The following is a 12811-nucleotide window of genomic DNA, read 5'->3' on the forward strand; positions in this document are numbered from 1 at the left end:
TTGCAACAACCCATATTTACAAGTGTCCAGTTTTTTTTTTTTTTTTTTTTTTTCACATGTGATCATTGGGAATTGTGAAGCCTGACAGCAGTCGGTAGGAACGAGCGGCGGTACCTCTCCTTCTTGCAGCGCGGGTGTAATAGTCTCTGGCTAAAGGAGCTACCCAGAGCTGTCAGGATGGGCAGGAGGGGGTGGGAGGGGCTGTCCGTCATAGCTTTTAGTTTAGCTAGCGTCCGTCTGTTGCCCACCTCCTCAAGAGAGTCCAGCGAGCAGCCCACGACAGAACTGGCCCGCTTGACAAAGCGCTCCAGTCTTTTTCTGCATATATATATATGCATTGTGTTTACCAAAGGTGGCCCACAACATTCTATGCAGTCTAGTCTGGCGCCATAGCATGACTTAACTGCCAAGATAGCACTTTGTATGACTCCACATCTGAACTCCAAAGAGATCCTAAGTTTATGATTATATTTCAGGAGTTTATAATTGAAACGATTAGTAAGATGCCGTTTTAAGTTTCTGATCTCAGAGGAGAAGAGAACATGTTCTTGAAAATGTCCTGAAGTCAACAGTCATAAAACCCACGGCACTGTAATTTGAGGGGAAGATACATTAGAGCAGCAACGCTGACACGCTTCACATGCTGCCATCTGCTTCCAGTGGGGGGGAGACATAAGGATCTGACACAGATGGGGGGTAATGCTCAACACAGATAACAACACAAACGGGATGGCTGTGCCAAAACACCAGGATATCCCAAACAGCACCCGAGAATGTTCTGTAGTCTGTTTGGGCTGCAACAAAATCAGATGAGTGCCTAAAAACAAAAGAACGGTTCGTGGCCTAACATGCATAACACATGTAGCCCAATTGCTCAGTTGAAGCAGCCAGTTTGTAGCTGACCCTACAAATAATCAATGCAGGGTGAATAAATTCCACCAAGGTGCACTTTACAATACCCCGAGGGTTTTTATTCCTGGCTGAAATTGTGTTTCCAAGATGGATGCAGTACATATAAAGGTGAGCAACCCAGCACAGTTTCATGACGTAGTTGGGACAGTAAGGGATTTTGGGTGTCCTAGTGGTCCTTGCGGTTTTTGTAACGCAAAGGGAGGTGGTGATACCCCTCTCTGTCTTTTGTTCAGAGGTAGACAATGACAGGATTATGTCGCTCCAGCATGAAAACTCCCATTATTTGCCGTGCTTCATCCTTCCTGCTCCACTCACAATCTCTTAGTGGGTCACCCCTCTGCATACTAATAAAAACACTGTCACTGGACCGCCGAACCCCCACCTGCACTTAATCCCACTATGCGCATTGCTTTTTATACCCTCCCCCTTAGTGCTTGCATAGCCCACCCCACCCCCTAGCTGCCCCCATTTGAACGTAGCCCCCCCCCCCCTTTCCCACTGCTTGTGCTATTATGGCAGACAGCAAATCCGAAGACCTGCTGTAGTTGTAAAAGTGTTTGCGTGTGTGGAAAATAAAAGCCAAACTATTGGGGAAAGTTCTCAAGGCCAACGTCAAAAGTTTAGAAATTACCAGTTAGGGGCAAGATTCACTGCTTTGAAAGTCAGACATTCTTTGTTTGCTGAATGAGAATGCAATTTAACAACTCTTACCCTTGTATGTGGGATGAACTCGAGGAGCATACACTCCAAATTTGATAAGGATCGGAACGTTGTAACCAAGCCGCACCCACTCCACCACATGTAAAGGGAAGAGGTTTGGGCTGGTGGCGTCGTGAGATTTTGGAGTGAGACTACAACCCAGCTCAGCAGAACCTCCCTCTCTGCCACGGACAACCGATGGCAAACCTTGAGATGCACCTGCAAGGACAAGGACAAATGACAGAGATAAAGCAAATGGGTTCATTCTGAAAAAAAGGGATACAAAATGTCTGTGAGCCGCTTGAACCCATTTATTGCCAGACGTGCAAAAACGTGTCCACTCCAGTGCCAGGGTTTTTGTCATTGTCACTCAAATTCCAGGACCCACAGAATATTGAGTTTTCGGACTATATAAACATCCAATGTAGCGTAAGAAACATTAGACTCTCTTCTTTCATCAGAAAAAATAGTTAATTTCTAAATTATATAGGACTGGAGTTATATAAGCTTGAAATGAGGGTGGCTGTCCAAAATACAATGCAATACATACATTGGTTGGTTTATATAGCGCTTTAACAACAGCTGAAGCTGGAACAAAGCGCTAACATGGAAAAAAAGTGAAATGCTGCCCCCTCGTGGAAGGAAAAACATAGCCAGAGGCCATGGTCAGCGCTTTATCGGCACCCAAACGAGAAAAAACAAAACCCGAACACATTTGGGAATGGAGCTCTACTTCATATTTTCAATTCGCAAATAAATTTGTGAATGAGTTAAAAGAATTGCTGGATTTGGAATCAATTCTGATCAACGTTACCATTCAATTGAGTGAGTTCTGGTTTTTTAGTGTTGCTCGTTCAGTGTGTGGTGAGTGCCCTTAAAAGTAATGAAATAGAATGCTCATTTGTAAAAACAATACACCCAAGGGTTCATTGTGGCGAACAGAAAAGTTATTTTCAATTGCCGGGGGATTGTTTGACTCTTGAAAGAAAATCCTTGAGTCATTGTTGCTAAATTATAAAGAAACACATCAAAACATAGACAGGCACTAAATGTTTTGTTTTTACCCATTTTCTAAATCACAATAATCTTTAAACTTTAGAATGGTATCGTAACATATTTATTTCTTATACAATATTTATAAGGGAAGGCGTACTCGCTGATGTCAGTCGATATGACATGTGTCAGGGCAATGGCCTTATTAACAACACACGCAAATTGTAATAATACATTTTATTTATAACACCCTTTCAAAACTGTCAAGGACACTCTTCAGTCGCAAACAACAAAGAAACAATAAACACAAGAATAATAAAACCATAGATAAAATTAGGAATAAAAAAGGAGATTAATCTCATCTCATTTTCCGTACCGCATATTCCTCAATAGGGTCGCGGGGGTTGCTGGAGCCTATCTCAGCTGTCTTCGGGCACGAGGCAGGGGACACCCTGAATTGGTTGCCAGCCAATCGCAGGGCACACAAAGACATACAAGTCACTCTCACACTCACACCTAGGGACAATTTGGAGTGGTCAATCTGCCTGCCATGCATGTTTTTGGAGTGTGGGAGGAAACCGGAGGACCCGGAGAAAACCCACGCGGGTCCGGGGAGAACATGCAAACTCCACACAGGGAGGCCGGACCGGGACGCGAACCGGCAACCTCTGCACTGTGAAGCCGGTGTGCTAACCACTCTACTACCGGGCCGCCCTGAGGAGATAAATCTAAACGGCAAATGTGATTTTAAATAGGTGGGATTTGAAGGTGGGAAGAGAATCAATAGTTTGGATGTTGTGAGTTCCAGAGTTTGAGGGCAGAGCGGCTAAAAGCTCTGCACCCTATCGTGATGAGATGGACAGAGGGAAATACTGTTGGGGAATTATTTCTTATTTGACCAATGAATGAACTACCAAGCCCACTAGATAAAAATCTCTATTTAGTTATTTTAGTATTTAGGAAGTCGGGAATGAAGGAACGATTCCAAAGACTACCTGTGAGCCTTTTAAAGAGAGCAATGGCTGCCAGACCTGAAGGTGAAATGCTTTCTATTGTGCTCATGTGGTCTTCAAACGTATTCAGAGTAAGAGAAACTTTACCAAAAGGAGAGGTTGAAACAGAAAGGTTAAAGCAATTCTTTTTAAGTGGAACTTGGGTGAGTACATGCACCCAGAGAACTCCCTGTGAACAGTCGGGGGGCATGTAAAGCGTGGATGTAAAACAACCATGTGCCATTTGGTGACAAGATCTTATGGTGACAAAGGCTGCAAACACACCCCAATCCCATTAGTGACACCTGGAGTAGCCTCTCCTCTCCATTTTGGCAAACTCCCTCGCTGCCATGTGCTCACATGGGCGTGCGCACTACTGGGTGCCAGTGTTTGCTCTACTGCTCATCTGGCTGGGTCATTACTTTAATCCCACAGGGCGGTGGGGGTTAAAGGGCAGGGGGAGGGGGGTGATACTCTGATAGAGGGCAGCAGGCCTCTCAGCGCTCCCTCCAGTCGACCTCCCGCCACCCACTGGGGTACACACACAGTTCGAGGACCAGCACAATCAATCCCAGACCCCCTCCTTACACACACCCGCACTAAAAGAAGCGTGCCCGCGGTTGAGAGCAGCATAAATCCCAGATTGATCTAATTCCACACCCAGAAACGTTATTTAAGTTGCATTTTGGCCCCAATTCTCTGTCATTAAAGCGAATAGCTGTGCTGTAACCCTTCCTCTTACCAGAGGGAGCTGTGCCAGTCTCTTCATCATCCTGCCGCGTAGACTGAGTGCAGATTGTTTAACAGCAATATGTGCCAACTGCAAAGCGATGCTTTGAGAGGCCAAGGTGCAAGCAAAACTAGTGGTGGAAAGAGCTAGAGAAGGCTTTGTTTTATCATTGACACTCATAGAAATGATAAATTCTTCATCTTCAATTCGGAAAGCTTCCAGTTGAAATGAGGCTCTTCTTATTTTCAAGTGTGCTTAAAACGGACTTAATGGGCTTCACCGATAATCTAATGTAATACGCTTAGTTCCCGATTTACAATGAAGTCGATTATGGTACGATGTACTTGGGTTTCTGTCGTTGTTGTAGGCTAGATGGCACAATCCAGCTGTTTGAATTACTGTATTTTCCGGTGTATAAGGCTAACCCAAAAGCATAGGTTTTCTTCAAAAGATGACCCTGCGCCTTATACGCAGCTGCACCTTTTTTGTGAAGTAACATTGAGCAATTGCCACACATAAACAACTGGTCTCGCAACTACTGTCAGCAGCCACCGACTCCATTTCCCCCTGTAGGAGAAATAATGTGTAAGCCCTGCCTCATAATGTGGTGTGCCTTATACAGGTAACATCCGACTTACGACCGGGTTCCGTTCTGACAAAACGGTTGTACGTCAAACGGTCGTGAGTTGAAATGCATTCAAAATGGCCGATGCAAGGTTTATATGACAGAATAGTATACAATGTCAATCTGTCGTTTTTGAAGAACATTTTCTATTGAATACTATCATAAACCAAACTGCTTACAGTTCAATTATAAATCTTATAACTTGTAGTGTCATTTTTATCATTTTATATTTCGTATTATCGATTTTTGTTACTGTGTCGTTCTGCTGACCCAAATACGCACAGCTTCCCACGCATGCGCGCTGTTGACAAATCGCTCTCCTTGCTAACGGAGAAGCCAGAAGAGGTCGCCCAACAAACACGCTCGGACTTAGGCTCAAAAGTCTCAAAGAGGCGGTGGCGGCGTGTGCCCGACACGGCGTTCTCGTCGCGCCAATCCCGCGCGCGGACGGCCGACTCGCCTCAGCTTTCGCCCTGGCTGGCGTCGGGGGACCCGAGCACCGACGCCCACCCGCCTCAGTGGACACTCCGCCCCGCCGGTGCCATCACGCAGTGGCTGGCCAAAATTGTTGTACGCGTTTGTGAAGAAACAGTTATTTTGTATCCTCATTTTGTGTAATGCTGTAATATTCTCTGTTAAGATAAATGAGGCATGCTGAATGTTGAGCGGATCAGGCAATGCAGCCACAATTGTTCTTTGACAGCGATAAAAAATAGTTCTTATACAATGCTGAGAGAAGCGGTTGCTCTCTGTGCTCCAGCAAATAAACATCCTACTTGTTCAATCTAAACAAGAAGGGCCATTTGGAGTTTTTATTCGACCAAATGCATCGCAAACACGCTGAAGATCTCAACAGCGTTGCCGGGCTGCCATTGTAACGGTCCCAGCCCTAGGAAAAAAAAGGGGGTCTGGCAGTCGTGGTCCTAAGTACGGGTGGTCGTAACTCGCACCGGTCGTAAATCGGATGTTACCTGGATCTGGAAACGTTGATATATTTCTATATTATATTTGGAAAACTGCTGGCCCGTTACTCAAGTGGTCAGCACGCCGGCTTCACACTGCAGAGGTTGTGAGTTGAAGACACGGACAGGCCTCCCAGTGTAGAGTTTGCATGTTCTCCCCGGGCCCGCATGGGTTTTCTCTGGGTCCTCCAGTTACCTCCCACATTCCCAAAAAACATGCATGGCAGGCTGATTGAACATTCTAAATTGTTCCCAGGTGTGAGTGTGATAGTGACTGGTTGTTTGTCTCGATTGCCCAAAGATGGCTGGGATAGGCTCCGGCATCCCTCGCAACCCTAATGAGGATAATGTGGTCTGGAAAATGCGTACATGGATGGATATTTGAACAAGTTTATTAATTCATTGAAGGCACCCCTTATACTCTGGAAACCAGAAAATACGGTACTGATTTCATGAATCCTTGAACAACAGAAATGAACATTGCAAAATATGTTCAACTTTTTGTGTGTAAGCGTGAAATCCATCATGTTTTATTATACGCACTTAGCAGAAAGATGGCTACAGTGGTGGGGATCGCCTGAAGCCACCGTCTCTCCAGTCCCATGGCCGTCCGTCACGCTGCTTCACACATCTTTTGACCTAAGAAACAGGACACATCATTCACAGCCATTTAAAAAAAAAAGGAATCAGTCAAACGAATTATTTGGTCATAACTTGCCAAGACTGCTGGAACAAAAATTGTACATCTGGCTTGTGGTTGGATTAAGTAAAATACATTTCCAGTCACTCCTACCAATGTTTCCAGTCAGTTTTACAGATATCTTAAAGAAAAAAATATATATCTTGTGTTTCACTCTAAAAATTCTGCAGTCTTTTAAAATAAGAAACTTTCTTCTTTGAAAGTAGTTAAAGTCCTCAAAATTGGCTGTACTAAATTCCAATATTACTCTCAACAATTCACTTGAAACTAGACAGCTAACAGATGCAATTTACTGAAAGGTGAGTAAAACTTCCAAGTCCAGGACTAGACAATTAATTAGCAAGTAAACAAATCAACAAACAAACAAATACGTACCATAAATAAATAAATAAATAAATATTTTTTTTGACATTTTACACAGAATCATAGATTCAAAACAAAGATTAGGAGACTATCCGATATTGGTGCTGGAATAAAACCAATCAGATAATTTCAATGTCTTTTTTAAGAAGCTAAATAACACACCATCATGAACACATTTTTACCTTTTCTAAACAGTTACCGAACTCCATGAATGTGTTAGAGATGATCATTCTCACTTGTAACTTGTAAAAATGTAAATTTCTCCACTGTGAGACTAATAAAGGCCAATCCAATCCAATCCAATCCGGACAGGTCTTGTTATTGGAACATGCAGGCAGGTGCAAAAGTAAAAAGAGGCAATTTTGCTGTTTCCTCTGCATCTGCATTTGAAAGGATCACACGATGAAAGCGCGAACGACTCTGTGTTCTTTTTCTCTAATTCAAACCGACAAATGCATTTATGGACCTTTTGGTACCACAAACAGCTTGAAACCCAACGTAAATACATCCCAAAGTACAAACATAATACAAACAACTGATATACCAACAACACGTGCTAACGGTGCTCCCATGTTACACTGGATTTCACTGACACAAATTGCTTTGGATCGAGTCATGACTTAGCCTTCTGGATGGTACATTTGTAGCACCTCGAGCACTGTAATCCTACCCTTGGGTCTTAGTGTTCATCGTCTAATCGAATTAGAGATGAAATGTTGAGCTCAATCAAGGACGCTGATTTCAGTCACAAAATACTCATTTTTGCAGAATTATATGAACGTGATTTAATTGATATGTTGCAAGTAACCCTGGTTGTTAAGCCTATGCAGATGCCAGATTTTTCATGTCGAATGTCACTTTATCCTGACTATCAACTTTCCAGAGAAGTATTTTCCAAACGTTATTCATCTCATACTCTCGAACAAAAATTTCACAAAAGTATTAATATTTACATAATACTGATCTTGTCTTTATTTACAGATAAATTGACAGATTCAGTGGGAATCTTTAGACTACTTCATGGAACAAAAAGCTGAAGTTATAAATTATTTAGTTGAATGAATGCCAATGGGTTTGCCCTCAAAAGGAAAAGCAATTGCCTGTTCTGCATGCTACTGTACATCCCTGACATAGATAGATGGATGAACACAGATACAGTATCTGTGTGATTAAGAAATAATAATTTTCCCAGGGCAACCCTTCTGCTCTCACGGCCCAGCAGTGTCCCGTGGCACTCTGGCTGGAAATCAATGCAATGGAGGAGCATTAACTATGCACTCAACTGTATTTAAAACAACCAATGCTGTTTACAAAGTGCATTAATCAAAAATCCGGTTGAAAAAATAGGGACCACAAATTAAGGAATGAATGAATAATAATGACTTTAAATAAAGTAATGCACTCGAGGACAATGATTTTTGTACACATAACCGCTGATGGACTTTGCCTCTCCATAGCCTTATAACACATGACTAAACTCATGAAATGAATAATGCAAACAGTCAAATACAATCCTGTGACTGTATAGTGTCCTTGAGAGTTTTGAAAGGTGCTTAGAAATTAAATGTATTTTTTTTTATATTATTAATAGCAATGGGTTACTGCTACTGAGTAATCAAAACTGTCCACGGCCTCTCAACCTCTACATATTAGGGCAGGAGGGGCACGCCCATGATTGATGTTAGTGACAGTAACAGGCATGATCAGAAGTAGCAATACAGTACTCTGTTAATCCTTGTTAATCCTGACAGAGATGCCAGTTTTAATCAACCACCCTTAGTGAGGAAATGCAAGTGTCATTTCAGTAAACCCTCTCACAATTGCACAAAAGAATCCCACACAGATGCAACCCAAGCAATATATCACTGAAACATATCATTTACATTTATTATTTACAACACAAAGTCATTAACATGGGTGTATTTTAATAAAAGAAATGAAAGTATTCTGTTGTGTCGTATGTCGTTTTAGGTGTATGGGCAATCACTCTCAAAATGATTAGTCCTTCTATTTTCACCCATCCTGTTTAATCAGAATCAGAATCAGAATCATCATTATTGCCAAGTATGTAGAACACACAAGGAATTTGTTTCCGGTAGACACGCTGCACTAGTATCGTCGTCAAAAAAAACTGCTAAGTGGCACTATACAGTTCCATTTTGGCTTTAAGGTGATGGGCAGCTGGAGTTCAGTCAAGATGACTTTGTGCTAAAGGCAGACGAGAGACAGACGTGCTGGCAGACGTGAGTCCTCCCACACTCCAAAAACATGGATGGCAGGCAGATTGACCACTCTAAATTGTCCCTAGTTGTGAGTGTGAGAGTGACTGTTGTACGTCTTTATGTGCGATTCAGGGTGTGTCCCCGCCTCGTGCCCGAAGACAGCTGAGATAGGCTCCAGCACCCCGCGCGACCCTAATGAGGAGTAAGCGAAAATGGATGGAAAAGTAAAAATGATCAGGACTCAATGGTCTCACAACTTGCCATATTTCCTCCTCGGCTGACTTTCTCCTTTGCATTCACAGCACACCATTCGTCTTCCTAGTCTTTTTGACTGCAGTACAGATGCAAGATCTGCTCTTTTGTGAACCCCCCCCCCCCCCCCCCAAAAAAAAAAAAAAAAAAAAAAAAAAAAAAATGTTGAAGTCACACCTTTACTTCCCAAACCCCAACTTTAAGAACTGTCACCCAAGCAGACGTTTAAAGTTCCAGAATTGTCTGACTGTGCCAGATTCCATCAGCTGAATCAGAATTGAAAAAAATCTCTAAATGAAAACAGCCAAAAATCAACAGTGAAAATTTAAAATTTGAGTCCCCTTATTATTTAAGTGTAAATAAAACTCCAGCCAGAACTAGTTGGACAAGCTCATTCAACAATCAATCACTGGGTTCTGCACCCTGGCACAACAACCCACTTTAGTAACTCTATTGACTTTTTTCTTGCACAAAAGGAAATGAACTTGTGGTGGGCACATGAGTTGCTCCCTGGTCTCGTGAGCGGGAAAGCATGCTGTTTATGGATTAACACAGTGAAGCCAAAGGGTCCATCAATAACGGCTAATGAGAAATAGCTGAATGTCCATCCGTTTTCTGCCGCTAAATGATGAATGTTGAGTGAATGAATGAAAAACAGTCAACAATTTAAAGTTTTTAACATCAAGTACAATGGCAGAAATTGAGTTTACAGTCCTAGAAAATATACACACAAATCACACAAATCATTCAGACTATGTTTTTTTGTTGTAGATCCCAGAGTAGGGAATGCCACCACTCGTAACTCCCTGTCCCACCTGCTCCCGAACCCCAGGGATCAGCTCAGTCTCATTAAGCTACTTTACAGACTTGATCGGGAGAACTGAGAGTAAAAAATCTGGATCTACACAAGGACATTTCTAAGATAATGAAGTGTTGTGCCTAACATCCACACATTAAGTTTCTATCTTGCTTGTCATTGGGATCACAGGGTACACTATAGACTGTTTGCCACTTGCCAGCCTATTCGAAGTTACAAACTAACCATTCATACTCATGTTCACACACCATAGAGTCCTTAATTAACACGTATACAATATTTTCCTGGACAAGATCTGAGCAAGCACAGGAAGAACATGACAACAGCACACAAGTTAGCCAAAGAAAAGATTTCAAACGTCAGAACTGTGAGACAGAAGCATTCACCAGTTTTGACATCTTGCTGGCCATAAAGAGATTACAATGATTTAATATACCAGAAGAGTACAGCGCCTTTGCATGCTGCGTCCCTATTCTTTCAGTGGATCGTGTCACCAACAGTGATAACCCAAGAATAATATATTGGGTATTGCAGTCAGATGTCCCTCCCCTCCCACCCACACACCCAAACACACCCCACTGCAATCAAATCCTGTGGTACAACACAAAGGATTACAGGCGTTTGGAATGATCTCTGTAGCACATTCCACATCTACACTGGCAATGTGTGTCTGGATTGGTTTGGGGATGGGGGGGGGGTTGATTCATGAGTGTTCTGTGTAATAACTGAACCATAAAGTCAAACTGTGCTGCAGTAGATAAATGACTAAGGTCCGTGTGAAAAAGACAGCAAGTAACAAGGCTTTACATCTGCACCCCTACAATCCATTGTGCAGGTCAGTGGTCGTTGCCACCACCCATTCAGACCTGTAAATCAAAACAGCCGCATCTTTTGTCTGACTCAGTCAACTGGAAAAATGGACCAATGAAACACAATTCCCCTTTTTCTTGTTTCTCACGTTTTCAACACAATTAAGCAACGTGGTCACTATGGAGGTGTCAAAAACACAGCCGTTGTACAGTATTTCAAATTGAAATTATTGGAGATTACTAGTGCGTCACAAGATTAACAATCATTAACATAAAAAAGTATACAATGTGAACATTTATGCTAGATTTCAGAAAGGAAAACAAATGATGAGCATGATTATATGTATATTAATAATAACTGTAGAAAACAAACAAAGCTACATTATAGTGGCATACACGTGTCACAATTGTGCGACAAAGCTACCGTTGAGATACAAACATGCGATATACAAATGATGTCACATATTCAGGTTATATGTGTTTTTTTTACGTTTACTATAAAATGAATGGCTGCAGTGGACGCGACGTGCATATTGATGATCTTACCTTGCTTGAGGCACTTCTGGAACTTTAACATTTCAATCCATGGATGTTTAGAATCTTCTCGCGGATCAACTTCATTTATTTTATCACTTTGACAAACTATTCCAAGGACCTTAGCAATTGTCGTCACATTTTCAAAAAACGTAATCGCTCATTTTGATAAATTTCCCAAGGATTGAAATTCCAGGCAGTTTAAATTCCATTCAAACTTATTGCGCGTCTGTTGCGGGACTCTACATTCAGTGTGGCTGGAAGTAGTTCAGATAACTGAGAATCTAAAATACAAATTCTGAGAGGAAGATTCACCATACAATGCACCTTCACTTCAGATGGCCGCTCACTTCATCAGGAGACAAACACACCAGCAGTTTTTGCCAAAACCCGATGTTGATACTCTGAGTCCCTCCCAACAGAGCGCCCTAGCAAATTGCACTCGAAGTCCATTGAATAAAATTACACTTCCGGTTCAAAATTCCAAAATAATCTTGAGTATGCATTTCTTTTTACAAAGGTCTGCGATGATAGGACATGCTTATCATATAAGTATTGATGTTATTATATACTACGAATTTTTGGAATAATTCAAATGTGCTGTATGTAAATTACATTAATATTGTGTCGAGTCTTTACTCCAAATACATTTTATGTTGAAGACTAATTTATACATTTTCCGCCACTAGCAGTTAGTCAATTTGTGCTTCACGAAGAGTCTATTTAGGCGCCTCACACGAAAACCCCATTTACTTTTGTCAGAACGAGTCCTCGTTTGGACGAACCAAAGACAGTAAACCAAAAGGCCCAAAATTCTCAGTGCAGCCCGGCCTTCCCAACATGTACTACGTATATGTAACGTATATATTTGAAAAATCTACCCCACCTTCAACAAAAGAAAAAAGAAATAAGTTCCATGTTCTTAGAGCCCTTTCTTGTCAGCCTTGTACCCGTGATTGTATGCTGTTGAAATTAGCAAATAACATTTCATCATGATGTTAGTAGGTCAGTAGGCCGATTGTTAGATTGAAGCAAACATGTTTTTGTGGCACGTTGGCTGAACAACCACTAGAAGGCATTAAAATCCTTTAAAATATGTTTTTACAATCACAACAGACATTGACAAAAAATGAAAAAAAAAAAAAAACGAGAATATGTATATAGTTTTATCGGCGAGCCATATGCAATCATCAAAAGAGCC

At 41.8% G+C, this 12811-nt stretch overlaps 1 protein-coding gene across 2 annotated transcripts in view; it reads right to left on the reverse strand.

The window, feature by feature from the left end:
- Nucleotides 1-12004, reverse strand: part of igsf9b (immunoglobulin superfamily, member 9b) — a 32669-nt gene extending 20665 nt beyond the window's left edge. For both annotated transcript variants that reach the window (XM_088994690.1, XM_088994689.1), the window contains exons 1-3: nt 11623-12004; nt 6457-6552; nt 1624-1830 (exon numbers count right to left, since the gene is read on the reverse strand). In XM_088994690.1, coding sequence (XP_088850816.1) covers nt 1624-1830; nt 6457-6517 — 268 coding nt within the window. In that variant the 5' untranslated portion in view covers nt 6518-6552; nt 11623-12004. The remainder of the gene's footprint in view (nt 1-1623; nt 1831-6456; nt 6553-11622) is intronic.
- Nucleotides 12005-12811: the final 807 nt, after the last annotated feature.

This window comes from Hippocampus bargibanti, linkage group LG04 (genome assembly GCF_051943395.1).
Source record: "Hippocampus bargibanti isolate YZ-2025 linkage group LG04, ASM5194339v1, whole genome shotgun sequence".
In the NCBI taxonomy this organism is placed as follows: domain Eukaryota; kingdom Metazoa; phylum Chordata; class Actinopteri; order Syngnathiformes; family Syngnathidae; genus Hippocampus; species Hippocampus bargibanti.